The sequence below is a fragment of the Saccopteryx bilineata genome, chromosome 4 (genome assembly GCF_036850765.1).
Source record: "Saccopteryx bilineata isolate mSacBil1 chromosome 4, mSacBil1_pri_phased_curated, whole genome shotgun sequence".
NCBI lineage: Eukaryota > Metazoa > Chordata > Mammalia > Chiroptera > Emballonuridae > Saccopteryx > Saccopteryx bilineata.
Genome location: NC_089493.1, coordinates 13,738,430 through 13,753,565, shown reverse-complemented (window position 1 = coordinate 13,753,565; position 15,136 = coordinate 13,738,430). Strand labels below are relative to the sequence as shown.

Genomic DNA, 15,136 nt, shown 5'->3' with positions numbered 1-15,136 from the left:
CTCTCTTGCTTAAAAAAAAAAAAAGGCATTGCTTTTATTCATGATAAAAACCACTAAAGTAGACATAACCAAAGTAGTCAGGCGACAATTCACAAACCTTGTAAAAGTCTCTCATTTGGTTCTTGGAATGCCCTCGGATTTAATCAATAACACACCAGTGTTTCTATCAAGTTATAAAGTGAAATGATTCTTTAATGCTTTATGCCCTAAGTCTATATTTTTAAATTGTTCGTGTAGGTTGTTTGGCTGGTTTGATTGTTGCACTTGGTTGGTTTTGCTTGTGAAATGAAAGTGTAGTATGGGCAATGCTTCTGAAACAGGCTGCTCTTGATCTTCCGGAGTTTCTTTGGGAAGAGCCTGCCAGACGGACCACTGAAGATTATGAAAACGACTTCAGTCATTAAAAGCACAGATGACTTCTGCTCTAATTAGAAGGCTCCCTCTCTGGCTGCCTTCTTTTTGTGATCCTCAGATACCAGCTTTCTTCCGGGTGACTGTGGACCTGGGTGATGAGCTCCATTTATGCTGGTCAATTAATTCAAACGCTACTCTAGCTTCGCAAGAAGCAAGCGTCTAACCTTGAGAGCATTACCAGATGTTGGATCACTGATTTTCTTCTCCTTATATTCTTGAAAACTGTTTGTGCCACCGAAACAGAGATATGTAGAAAAGTTAGACATCCCTTTCTTCCACCTACTTAGATGTACACTTGGAGGAAATATTTCTCTATCCTTTTCTTAGTTTTACACCTTCGTTTAATACTTACTATGCATCACATATTCTGGCTTAGGGATGGTAGTGCTATAAAAAATAATAAAAGAGGCCCTGGCTGGTTGGCTCAGCGGTAGAGCGTCGGCCTGGCGTGCAGGGGTCCCGGGTTCGATTCCTGGCCAGGGCACACAGGAGAAGCGCCCATCTGCTTCTCCACCCCTCCCCCTCTCCTTCCTCTCTGTCTCTCTCTTCCCCTCCCGCAGCTGAGGCTCCATTGGAGCAAAGATGGCCCGGGCACTGGGGATGGCTCTGTGGCCTCTGCCTCAGGCACTAGAATGGCTCCGGATGCAACAGAGCAACGCTCCAGAGGGGCACAGCATCACCCCCTGGATGGCATGCCGAGTGGATCCCGGTCAGGCGCATGCGGGAGTCTATCTGACTGCCTCCCCATTTCCAGCTTCAGAAAAATGAAAAAAAAATAATAATAAAAGAGAGAGTTTAAACAGGGCATGTTCAAGCTAAAATGCTTGGTTTAGGTATACTGCAGTGATCGCCAAACTGCTTTGACCACATAATCCTGGGAAAGATAAGAGTATGGGTCTTTGGGCCGATGTATACATTTATTTATAGCTTATCTTCCTGTGTACTGCCCTGTTAATATCTTATGTACAGTATAAAAGATAATGTAGAAATTCTAAAGAATTAAAGATGCAAAAATTTTATTTGTTGATAGCAAATGACTTTCTGCTGTCACTAGAAATTATTCATCATATTTATCAAGAACATGATTTATATACTTTATTATTTCTGAACATCCCAGTTTAATTCTTTGTGATTGAGCAATTTGTTTTAATACTTGATTTTAATGGCTGTTAGAGATCTCTCATGAAGATATGCAGAGATGAATGGGAAAAGGGCCTCACGGTACCACATCCCTTGGTTTTTAATTCCTTCCTCTGATAAGGAAGAGGTTTAGGGCTTTTTATTTATTATCTTGTTATTGCTAACTGACATTCAGCAACTAAATGTCTACCTTTCCTCATATTTATTGTTCTTGAAAGCTATCAAATTTTTATATTTTTAAAAGCTGTGTTCTAAAATCACTGAAACTTTGTTTCTTTTCTTTTTTTTCTTGTTTTTACCAGATTAGGAGATGTTATTTTCAACTTATTAAACATGCAAATGTGAAGGGTTTTAATATGTGACACACATAATTTTTTTTGTTTTTTTGGGTTTTTATTAGCCGGAGAGAGAGACAGACAGGAAGGGAGAGAGATGAGAAGCATCAGGTTGTAGTTGTGTCACTTTAGTTGTTCACTGATTGCTTCTCATACAGGCCTTGACCGGGGGGCTACAGCAGAGCCAGTGACCCCTTGCTCAAGCCAGTGACCTTGGGCTTCAAGCCAGCGACTTTGGGCTTCAAGCCAGTAACCATGGGGTCATGCATCAAGCCAGTGACCCCATGCTCAAACCAAAGAGCTCACGCTCAAGCCAGAGACCTTGGGCTTCAAACCTGAGACCTCAGTGTCCCACCTCAGCGTTGTATCACTACACCACCACCAGTCAGGCCGTACAGCTCAGTGTTAACAACAGTGAGTGCAAATCCTTATTTCAAATAACCTACTTGATCATTTCTAACGGGTAGGGCTGACTTCTAGTCAGATTGTATGAAATTACTTTTATACCAAATGGGAACCCCTGCCAGATGCTCCCCAATATCCACTCTCTCCTTCCTCCTCAGTATCAGAAACTCAGAGGGCACACGACCTCCCGGAGCAAAAACGACATTTCCCACATGGCCCTGCGACTAATTTTTGGTCATGGAGACATAAGCAGAAATAAGGGACAGCCTCAAAAGGAGGGGCGTGCCTTCGGCTCCCTTTCCTCCTGCGTTGCTGGAATTCACGCTTGATGCCTGAAATTTAAGCAATCCTTAAAACAAGAGGGAGGAGCCAGGCGTTGAGGCAGCCAGAACAATGAGAACGGAGGAACGTGGGTCCTCCATGACTATGTTGCCATCCGAACAGCCCTGGACCGCCCGTGTTCACGCGAGAGAGAAGCACACTGCTATCTCTTCCGAGCGGCGCTGTTCTGGGTTTTCCGGCTCTCCGCCCCCCGAGCCCCAGCCAGTACACCTGCTCCCAGGGTCAACGCAGCGCTCACGCCAGCCGTCAGGTAAGAGGCTGCTCCGCCACGTTCTCATGTGAGCACATGACCTGCAGTCTGCAGTCTCCCAACAGAACATGCTTTTATGCCACTTACCCGTTTTGTCAGAATTAGTTCGTAAAGATAACACAATATACTCTCTGAATCCACTTTATCGGGTATCCGTGCGCGGCAACGAGGGGACCGCCATTAAGCAACGCCAACCCTTCTCTCAGGACAACACAAGGAGCGCGTGTAACCTGCGTCTGATGACGCGCAGGCCGGGGGCGAACGCCAGCATCCATGCTACATATTCAAGCTTCACCGATTTCAGCCGAGACTTAAATATACAAAGAAGTTCTACTTTCCTCCTGTTCCTCTCTCACCTCTACCAAATGTCCCTATGCGTCTCCCTGGTGGGCAAGCACCCACTATCGAGGGTATCAGGGCACTGATGGTTAACAACAAATCAATTCTTTCCAGGATCATGATAATATGCTGTGAGATGAAAATGTTCATGAGTGAAAAGTCAGCACAGTGAGGTGTTCTCCATAAAACGGAAAACTTGTAAAAAGCAAACGGTGAATCCAGGGGTGAGTAATGGGAGGATTTGGTGCCTTACCTGAAAACCTCAAGAATAATCCTGTCTGATAACTTGGGAGCCACCTGCTTGAATGCTTTTTGGAAATCGTCCAGAGTTAAATACCCACGATCTAGTTGAAAACAAAATATAAAAACATTCATTTATCTCTATGAACCTTCTGAACTGTTATTTCAGCCACACAACTAACTCACACGATACTTTAATAGGTTACCAGGAGAGGATGGTAATTTACAGTTGATTTTACACGTAAGGTAATCTGCGATGGTCTCATTGGAAGAATTTAAGGATCCGGCGATGCACTCCTTCAGTGCAGTTGCGGGTGACCTGGAAGGTCACGTATAGCCCTATCATTTGCTAATTCTCGGAGTCCAGGGAAAGGACTATAGAGACACGCCCCTCAATAACAACATGAGGCTTCAAGTCTTTGTAAACAGCCCAAACAATTCATTCTTAAAAATTCACCTTTTTTTCCTTGCTTGCTATTACGTATAATGATCATCAGAGGGACACAGTACCAGCAGCCAAGAGACTGAGCCTGGACTCTATGATTATTTCCATCCTGGGTAAGATCTGTGGGTGTAATCACGTCTAGTGTGGGAGAACAAGTCCTCCAGTAATTTGTGGGTCAAAGCAGGAATAGCAGGAGATGTCATATGTCTCCTACGCCACGGTAGGTGGCGCATGTCCCTTACCCCCCATGGCCAGCCCTTTTGCTGTCCCGATTATAATCCTAAATCCAAATATATAACTGTTAACATTATTTCGTCCATGGTAAATATCAAGAACTTAAAATTATGATAGAGAAAAAAAAAATTCATTCCTTAGATTACCAACATAGCTAATGAGGACTGTAAAATTAACTTCTACGTATATTTATTTGATGAGTCTATGTTCCCGTTCACAGTTCTTTAATAGCAATTTTTAATATCAAAACACTTTAAAGAGACTTACAGTGCCTGTCAAAAGCTGTGAAGATGTGTCTCATTTCATTCCGATACAGCTGAGCTTCCTTCTTTTTCCTTACAATGTTTAAAAACTCCTTCAGTGACAGACCTAAAAGTCGGGGTGGGGGGAGAAAGTCCTGAAAATGACTGCCTTCCTCTTTAGGAAAAAACCAAACACTAACAAAAAGCAATGCGTATCACAAATTCTATCTAGATTTTGGTGAGCAGTATTTATTCCTAAAGATCTATAAAATCCAAAGGACATCTTCCTAAATGCTTAGTAGTAGGCCCAACACTAGGAATCAATAGCAAAACAAGAGATGCTTTTAGTTCACTGGGCTTTTCCAGGGGGATAAAGGAATGGTGACCCCGAAAAGGTGTAACACACTTCCCTACACGAGTTAACGGATGGGCGCCAAACTAGATATTAAACAAGGTCTCATCACTTTCCTTCCCTTCTGCCCCTTTGATCCCTTTGGTCCTAGCCCGACGTCATGACCGCAGGGTTTTTTATTTTTTCCAACTGGGAGATCGGGGCAAAGAAGTAGTTTCTCAAAAGTCAATACCAATTGCACACCACAGATAGAAGTGGAGAGAATATTCCATAAGCAGTGGAGCTGGCAGCATCCCCACCTTGGGTATCCCGATGCCTGTGCTGCAGCCTCTGGCCCAGCTTCCTGCCAGCCTCGTAATAAAAGGGCCCTGCGTGATCGTACGAGACGGGGTACTGTGCTTACAGAGTCTATTAAAATGAATTCTAATGTGATCCTTGTAAGAGGTTTAAAGAGCGGAGCCAAGAATTCAAACGTTTTAGTGACCTGAACTCTAAATATAGATATAATATTTATGTAAAAGCAGCTCATTTTTATGCCTCAGGATTTCCACTATAAAAACGTATCACTGTCTTAAAAATAGCCCCAAATCATACAATCACCACATGCTAATTTTTAAAAACATTGCACCCTTTTCCTTTTGGTGAGGTGATATGGAGCCTCATGCCTTTCCTAAAATAGTTACATTGGTTGAAAAAAAAATGTAGATAATAGTTTTCTTAATTTTCCACGTTTTCCTGATTTGCAGTTAAAGATTTAGAAACCAAAGAAGTCAATCTATCATTATGTGTTGGAATGATTTTTTTTTTTTTTTGTATTTTTTCCGAAGCTAGAAACGGGGAGAGACAGTCAGACAGACTCCCGCATGCGCCCCACCAGGATCCACCCGGCACGCCCACCAGGGGCGAAGCTCTGCCCACCAGGGGGCGATGCTCTGCCCCAACCAGAGCCACTCTAACGCCTGGGGCAGAGGCCAAGGAGCCATCCCCAGCGCCCAGGCCATCTTTGCTCCAATGGAGCCTCAGCTGCGGGAGGGGAAGAGAGAGACAGAGAGGAAGGAGGGGGGAGCGGAGAAGCAGATGGGCGCTCCTCCTGTGTGCCCTGACCAGGAATCGAACCCGGGGTCTCTGCATGCCAGGCCGACTCTCTACCACTGAGCAAACCGGCCAGGGCCTGCAATGATTCTTTTACAATTCTTCAGGACCCACTGTGTGCCAGGCAGTGCCAAGCTCTGGAAACAGAGGGGCAGAGGGAATGCATGGGATTCCAGTCCTCAGGCAGTTACTGCTCCGGTCGGGCAAACCATGATTACACAGGTCCAGCTGCAAACGTACCCGTCATTATAAATCGTGGCATGTGCAATGCGGGGAAAAGCAGGAGCTTGTGAGAGTCACAGGACTCTTCCTGCAGCAGGGACGCAGGTGAAGCAGAGATCTATTAGAGCGGGTAATATTTAAGCAAAGGCTAAATGATGAGAAGATACCAATTGATAAGCTGAAGGGTGGGAAGGAGGAGAGCATCCCAGGCCGTGGAAACAGCAGGTGCCAGGGCCGTGGGGGGAGAGGTGAGAGAACGGAAATACGAGTAGTGAGTGAGAGAGCAACCCAGATGCAGGTGGGGAGGTGGGCAGCCCTGGTGGACCACAGGAAATCGTTGAGCTTTTATTTAAGTTGCAATAGGAAGTCCATAAAAAATAAAAGGTTTAAACTGGGAAGTGACATGATCTGAGGTAGATTTTATTTTTTAAAAAGATCTTCCTGGCTGTTACCTCGAAAAAGAACCGGGAGAAAGCAAAACGTAAAAAGGGTGACCCGTCAGCAGGCTACTGGAACGAGATGCGGCTGGCTGCGAGGGTGTTGGCAGTGGGACGGAACAGAGGAAGGTTCCAGACGTGGTTCACAAGGGAGGAAGGGCTGGATGAGGCAGGTGAGAAGGAAGATGTCAAGAATAACCCCCAGGGTCTGACTTGTGTACTCAGTAGTTTGAGGAGTCACTTAAAGAGACGAGACAGACTTGAGAAAGAGCCGGATTGGAGGCTGAAAGGATTTGGACTTAAGTTTCCTGTGCTTCAGAGACAAGTAAGAGCAGACGTCACGAAGGCAGCGGGGCAACCAGGCATTTCCCCCAGCGCCAACCAGAGTGCCGGGGGCGTGCTCAATAAACACGCGCTGCATGGAGTCCGTGCGTGGAGCGTTCCCCCGTAGGAGGGGGGTACGCGTCGGTGCAGCTCCATTCTGCTCCGTTCGCCCTGGCGACCAGAGAACATATGTGAAACTGCTAGCTGAGGTCAAAATGGAAGACGTCATGCCCCGTTCCCATGGGATCCAACCCAGAACTTTGGTTTCACGAACACCAAAACCTAATCAATTAAGTAGCACCTAGGTTAGTTGAAATTCTGGAATACTGTATTCACTGAGCATGGCATATCTTACCAGGCCATTCGCAACCTAGCCCCAGCCTCCCTTGCCAACTTCCCGATGTGTCCCCCAGACAATCGGCTCTCTCACGCCTCCCTACTCCTGTACACGGCAGACATGCTGCGTGGAGTGTGCGTTCTCCTTTTTCTCTGAGTGAATTTTTACATCTCCCTCCAGATGCAACGAGGGCCTGACCTCCTCTTTGAAGGCTACCCTGATTTCTTTCCGCTGAGTCCCTTTTCTGTGGCTGTTGATAATACAGTCATAGACTCTGTTGGGTCCTGTGGTAATTATTTGGCCACATGTTTGCCTGAGACACGCTAAGGGAAAGCACTGTTTGTTGTTCAAAAATTTATCCTCAGGGCTTCGCATGATACCTCGCACATAAGTAGGCATTCATTAATGTTTTTAGGCATTCATTAATGTTTGTCGGATGAGTAAATAAAATAATAGGGGATATTATTTCTAGTTTCCAGCAAACACATTAAAATGTGGTTTTTTATTTATTCATTTTAGAGAAGAGAGAGAGAGAGAGAGAGAGAGAGAGAGAAGGGGGAAGGAGCAGGAAGCATCAACTCCCATATGTGCCTTGACCGGGCAAGCCCAGGGTTTTGAACTGGCGACCTCAGTGTTCCAGGTCGACGCTTTATCCACTGAGCCACCACAGGTCAGGTCTAAAATCTGTTTTAAATGACCTTACAACTTTGTAAACAAATGCCAAAAAGTAGGTCACATTTTATTCACACAGTAAGCAAAATAAATCATCATTTCTGAAAACTCAATTTCTAAATGCATATGATACAGTAAAATAAAATAAAAAACTGAGAGGGAATGGGAACGTATGCACTTGTCATCTGCCTCTGACTCAGGGACATGATAAGAAGAAACAGCACGGATCCTGGGCTCACCGTGTGGTTCGCGAGAAAAAAAGGTACGTGAGCGCTGATACCTTTTAAATTACACACTCAGAAAACTGATTGGTATTTAGATCTACAAAAGAGCCAGGTCTTTATTTCACAATCTTGTGGGATAAAAAGTAGACGTTCTTCAGCTTTTCCTAGGTGAAAATGTGGATTTCAACCGCATGTTTATCCCCACTTAAGAGAGAGGAACGACCTAATAACTGTATATATGTAGTCAAGGTCTTTGACACTATTTCCCCACAGGATAATGCACCTTATTTTTTGAAGTCAATACTCTAAAAGTCAAAAAGTGATATTAAACCGTGTAAATGCACCCCCACCACCCCCCTACTCGACATGCCCTTAACTTGTTTTAACCTTCCATGGCAACCCGTATCCAAGTGGAAGCCCCTTCTCTAAAGAAGACAGAGAGTCAGCATGCAGCCTGGCTCTCGCACTGTAGAGGGGTGACCCCTTTCCAAGCCAGTGCACAATGGTTTGCTCTTCTTGAAGCTCCGAAATGCAAACACGTGAATGTAAGGTGTATGCTTCTTGCCGCTCTTTAAATGGCCTAGAAATAGAGGTCCTCCTACGAGCTCCACCTGCTGTCACAATATTCAAATCTAAAATCACCACTTCACAAAGACTTTCAGTAATTCTAGTGCCATCAGATTTCATGCCCAATGAGACGTGCATTACCTGTTCCTATCCCAGAGGGAAAGAATACGTTTAAAACATTCTCATTTCAAATACAAACGCTGGGTCTCCCACGTACACCGTTCACTAATCAGTCATCGGAACTTTACTGTAGTTACACACGAGGATCCCAACAATGTCCACAACCACACAGATCAGTGCATTTATAATATCTGAGTTTATTAGTAACGTGTCTACAAAAAGTGTTGAGAAATTGCCCAGGCAGTTGGGTTCTATCAGTAGTTGGCAGACTTTTTTTTTTTAAGCTGTCGGAAAGCCTACTGTGTAGAAGGGATGAAGACAGAGCTATCTGGTTTGGAGAGAGGCTGGCTTCCCACCACTCCCTGGCCAGCTATGCTCCCAGAGGTGCTCCCGCAGGACCCAGGACTGAGGATTATGCCTTAAAGACCAAGGACACCAAGGATCTGTACAAACAATTCTAGACTCCACTCGTCTCTGCACTTTCCAGACCACTGGAAACATTTCCTTCCATTTTATAAACCACTCTTGGCAAAATGGACCCTTCTCGTGTTCTATCATGAATACAACTTAATCCATGGGATAAAAATATGTTGCATACAGAAACTAGGAAATGTTTATCTTTTCCAGTTTTTTTTTTGTTTTTAAGCAGTTTCCTAGGAGGGTAATCATCTTTCGCTATAGCATGGATATATTAAATAAGTCCAACAGAACTATAAATATTTTCCTTGAAAGTTTCATTATGAATACACACACACACAGACACACACACACGCACACACCCATACACATATATTGTGGTTCACAGGTCGAAGCTTCGGGGTCTGTGGACACAGAGAAATCCCCCTGAAAATGAAGCACTGGTCTAGTTTTGGCTATCACGTGGAGCTTAAGTTAGAAACTGCAATAAACCTGGGGAGAGTGAAGGAGAAAACAATAAAAATGTCAACTTACTTAGACTGTAAGTCTGGCCCTAGATTTAGTAGGAAAGGGAGGCTCGCGTTCATTACACCACAGATGAATCTTTCTGGGGACTGAACATGACTGAAAGTGGGAGTTTTAAAGGCTTGAGTGTTCTTTTAAAAGGCATAAGGCAAGCCTTCTTTAGTTTGAGAAATAAAAGTCAGATTATGAATTCTAGAGGCCAAGAGAGAAAAAAAAAAGGACAAAATGTGTTCCCATAAAAATACAGTCCAGACAGAAGGTGAATGTGGCAGCCAGGCCATGGAGGACAGGGTCAGACAGGTGAGAAAACTCAGAGGACTGACACGTTCTCTCGGCTTCTTGCCCACGCGTCAGGGAATGAAGAGAAAAGAACCCTCCTTAAAGCAAGAAATCAAGTCCTACACTATCTCTGGAAGGAAAGTGAGAAGAAAGAGTGAAACAGGTTCTAGTAGAATAGAGAAATCTGAAGCAACAAAACTTTATTTCTAGGACATCGGACAGGAGTCATTACCCTCTTATTCTGTACCTTTCCTGCTCACAAACGGTCAGAGGTTCTCCGGTGCAAAGTCCTGATGCCTTATTCTGGAATTCAAGGTCTCAAGGGTCCTTCTAGGCAACGGGGTCCTTCACCCCCTTCCCAACTGTGGCCTCCATCAGGGCAGCGGACTCTGCTAAACATGATTTGTGTGCAGGTCAGCACTACCCTCCATGTGGGTGCAGGAGGTCAAACCACCCCAGGGAAGGCGAATCTAATGCTTCCGGCAGGACTCACTCACAGTACGACTGCCTGCCGACAGCCCCGGGTATGCCAGCCTGACAGGGGCAGGGAAGAGGGGATACAGTAAAGACAGGGATCTGGGGGGAGAAATTCCTGCCACTGAGGGTGAACGCTGGAGGCAAAGGATCTGTAAGAAACCCCGCAGAGCCAGGGGGCAGAAAGAGCCTCTACCAAGGAGAACGTGCTGCCCTGGCCTTTTCTGTCGCTAGCTGTGGACAGTGGGTGATAAAACCCCATCTCTGTACCAAGTCTACACTGCAGGACAGGCAGTGTTTCTATGGGAGTGGAGTGTGTGGGGTAAGTCTAAATCCGTGCTTCGTTCCTCACCCACTGTGGCACGGGCAGGCGCAGAGAGGGGCCACGGGAGCTGGGGACAAGCGTGCGGCTGGCGCCTGCATTGCACCCCCTCATTTACCATGTCCCCTTTGCTCCTGCACCCACCCTTCCCCGCCGGCGCCGGCCCACACCTGTGCAGGGAGGCAGTGTTGAGCTCCTCCACGTTCTCAGAGGCTTTCTTGTCTCTAGTGTTCATGTGACATCAGGCCATAAAAGAAGTGACAAGACTTCTTTCATCTTCCCGACCCCATATTTTATATTTTTTTAATGTCTTTTAGGTCAGTGTGTGTGTCTCCTTATTTTCTTCTATCTCTACAGTGAAACTCAGCATCCTCTACATGCGAAAATAAACTAATTTAGGGATGCCTATCTGGGCGATACCACAAAATGGTCCTAGGATTATAATTTCAAGAAAAGGTAACCTTAATGTGTAGGCAGTTAAGTTTCCCAATTATAGAAAACTGAAACTAAGAAGTCAATTGAAATCTGAAGTCAAGCAAATAAACCCTTCTTATCCTGGAAATACCGCAGCCTAGAATTGTTTGTACAGATCGGGGACCCAAAAACAACACCACATACAGCAGAAGGTGTTTACATAGAACTTAAAAGTCTAGAAGATGAGAATTTCAATGTAGGTCAAGGATATATTTAATAGTCCACTACCTGCTTCAAAACAAATCAGACAGGGCCCTGGCCGGTTGGCTCAGCGGTAGAGCGTCGGCCTAGCGTGCGGAGGACCCGGGTTCGATTCCGGCCAGGGCACACAGGAGAAGCGCCCATTTGCTTCTCCACCCCTCCGCAGCGCTTTCCTCTCTGTCTCTCTCTTCCCCTCCCGCAGCCGAGGCTCCATTGGAGCAAAGATGGCCCGGGCGCTGGGGATGGCTCTGTGGCCTCTGCCTCAGGCGCTAGAGTGGCTCTGGTCGCAACATGGCGACGCCCAGGATGGGCAGAGCATCGCCCCCTGGTGGGCAGAGCATCGCCCCTGGTGGGCGTGCCGGGTGGATCCCGGTCGGGCGCATGCGGGAGTCTGTCTGACTGTCTCTCCCTGTTTCCAGCTTCAGAAAAAAACAAACAAACAAACAAACAAACAAAAAAACAAATCAGACAGGATAGTAATAAATAAAAGCACACGAGCCAACTGGCCAATTAACCCAGCGCCCACAGGTTGCTCTTCCATTGAACTGAAACTAGATAGCGCCGCGGAGTCAAACAGGCCCATAATCACCTTTATGATAAATCGATCTCTTTGACTTTCCCATCATTCAAAGTTAAAGGTTAAAAGTTCCTAGAAAGCCTTTCCCTTTTTAAGCATGAAAGCAAAATATGTTCACTGTCCTAAAAGGGCAATAATGTAAGGTAATAGAAAAGAAAAGACATACACAGCAATCTAATCACCCCGTTAAAACAAAATTCTGATGTGCTTTGTTCCGGCTTTTTCCCGAAGGCATACTTTCTATGGATCTGAGATAACAGTGGGGGAGGGGGGTTCAGTGGGGCAACGTTCATGCACCGCTCAGCTGTTGTTATTTACAGAAAACGCTCTGCAAATTATTGCACAAATCACCTGAGGTCCTACACGGTCTTTGCCCTTCAGGGAACTTCCCCGACATGTCTAGTGTTAGACCACTGGCCTACATGGAAGAAATGTGAAGAAACAGACGTAAAAATTCACTAATGTGTTTACTGAACCATTTTTGTGGACATTTTTGTCCACTCACCAGTCTCCATCATGAGACGTCACAGAAATAATATCCCACATCATAGAAAATGATGTCTCTCCAGAAAAGAGTTTCTACTGTATGGACAGCTATGCGTGGTTGTGACTCCCTGCTTGCTCTGGACACAGAACAGCGCAGAACTCCACTGGACACTGACAGCCACTGCCCAGAATTTGCCGTGAGTGTACAGACCCACTCCTGACGCCCACTCATTACGTTCCTAAGGGAATGAACACTGGCCTCAACTCTGTCACAATGACTAATAATGACTCAGGGCACCATGAAAATCAGGGGTCTCAAACTCACGGCCCGCCGAACAATTTTGTGCGGCCCGCAGACTAATCCACGAAGTTCAAAATATTTTGGATAAAATTAAGTAAACCCATGGATTAGTCTGCGGGCCGCACAAAATTGTTCGGCGGGCCATGCGGCCCACAGGCCGCGAGTTTGAGACCCCTGATGAAAATCAAGGGAATGGTTTACTGAATGGTTGAGAGGGCAAGCTTGGAGATCAGACCTCTGTGGCCTGCTACTCACTAGGCACTGCACCACCCTGGGCACAATACTTAACCCCTCTAAGCTTCGGGATGTTTTTTCACTTACAAAACGGGGATAATCCTCATATCACAGAGCTGCCTTAAATTTAATAATCCATGAATAGTGCTCTTCACAGAGTCTGGGTGAGTTTGACATTAGAAAATTGTGGATATAGTATCTATAATAATAATAAACTTTTACTTGCAATGCAAGTAAAAGTATTTGTAAACAAGTAAAAAAAACAACAAATGTCGGGATAAAGATACTTTTATTATTCCTCTCTGGAGCCCAGTTTCCTCATTGTAACAAAGAGAATAGATGACAGATTTCTAGGTTTCTTATAGTTGCAAACTTCTTTCCTTTTTTGTACTTAGGAAGATATGAAATGTGTCCCAGAGAACAAAGGTTGTAAAGAAACAGAACCCTATAAAAGAGGCAGCAGAATGTATACTGAATGAACCCCAATAGCAATGTTTCCTTAAACAAGTGACTTAATTATTTTCCTCCCACTAAAATAATTCCTGGTTTCTGGTCCCTAAATAGTTTTTGCTGATACTCACTTGCATATTATAAGCATTAAAAATGTCATTAGCACCTTTTTTTGCTCCTCATTCTGGCTGCCTTCCAATGCTTCCAGTGTAACTTTCCCTGAGATATTCTATTCGGGTTTTTTTTTTTTTGTATTATTCTGAAATTGGAAACTGGGAGGCAGTCAGACAGACTCCCACATGCGCCCGACCAGGATCCACCCAGCACGCCCACCAGGGGGCAATGCTCTGCCCCTCCGGGGCGTCGCTCTGCTGCAACCAGAGCCATTCTAGCGCCTAAGGCAGAGGCCACAGAACCATCCCCAGCGCCCAGGCCAACTTTGCTCCAATGGAGCCTCGGCTGCGGTAGGGGAAGAGAGAGACAGAGAGGAAGGAGAGGGGGAGGGGTGGAGAAGCAGATGGGCGCTTCTCCTGTGTGCCCTGGCCAGGAATCAAACCTGGGACTCCTGCACGCCAGGCCGACGCTCTACCACTGAGCCAACCAGCCAGGGCCTCTATTCGGTTTTAACTTAATTTTTCACTTAAATTTTCACAAGGAACCTCTACAGAAACAACCCGCTTTCAGAGAGACCAGACGCTCTCGGGAAGCGGGAGCAGGGCCTCCAGGTGTGGGTGCTGTGTGAAGTGTGAGTGTCGTCACGACTCTGCCAAGTCAGGCTTACTCCAGGAGGTGAGTGTGGCCCTCCCCCGGGAAGCCGGGCAGCAGGTGGGACCTCCACAGAGGATCCCGGTGGGGAGGGCTGGTGAAGACGTGGCCCCACCTTGTCTGGACGTAAGAAGAACTATAGCTCGCGGAAGACTTCCCAAGTCAGCCACACAGAAGAATTCTGGAAACTGGAATACCTGATTAAACAGCTTCCAGAGCGCCAAGGCCAACATTTCAGCTCGTCCTCAAGATCAAAACATTAAGGAAAGAGAGATTATACTTGGAAGAACACTTACTCTGTGCATAAACCCTCTTCCTGCAAGATACAGAACATGTACAATAAATCTGACTTATGTCACGGAGAGGGAGAAAAGGGGGGAGTGGATGGTTGTTAGCAGAAATCAGAATTCAGCTGTGATTTGCTGCTGGGTGGCTCTTTTTCTCTTTTTCTTGGAGTTGCGTGGGCTTGAGTCTCCCTTTTCACGTGAACTAAAGCTAGTTAGCAAGTTAGTACCTTGGCTATCAGTCTATTCCTTTAAATCAGGGGTCGGGAACCTATGGCTCGCGAGCCAGACATGGCTCTTTTGACGGCTGTATCTGGCTCGCAGACAAATCTTTAATAAAAAAATAATAATAACGTTAAAAATATAAAACATCCTCATGTATTACAATCTATTCATTTCCTACCGCTCATATTCATGGGTGCGGGTGGCTGGAGCCAATCACAGCTGTCCTCCGGGACAACACCAAATTTTTATTGAATAATGCATAATGTACATGGGTCGTTGTATGGCTCTCACAGAATTACATTTTAAAATATGTGGCATTCATGGCTCTCTCAGCCAAAAAGCTTCCCGAACCCTGCTTTAAATCATGAAGAGAGTGGTGCTTGGAGAAA

At 45.6% G+C, this 15,136-nt stretch overlaps 1 protein-coding gene across 6 annotated transcripts in view; it reads right to left on the bottom strand.

Moving 5' to 3' along the window:
* EFCAB11 (EF-hand calcium binding domain 11) overlaps window positions 1–15,136 on the bottom strand; it is a 153,325-nt gene that overhangs the window by 129,344 nt on the left and 8,845 nt on the right. For all 6 annotated transcript variants that reach the window (XR_010731296.1, XR_010731297.1, XM_066276587.1 and 3 more), the window contains exons 4-5: window positions 4,412–4,513; window positions 3,479–3,569 (exon numbers count right to left, since the gene is read on the bottom strand). Coding sequence is in view for 4 of the 6 variants with exons in the window: in XM_066276587.1 (XP_066132684.1) it covers window positions 3,479–3,569; window positions 4,412–4,513 (193 nt within the window). In the remaining 2 variants the exon portion in view is untranslated. The remainder of the gene's footprint in view (window positions 1–3,478; window positions 3,570–4,411; window positions 4,514–15,136) is intronic.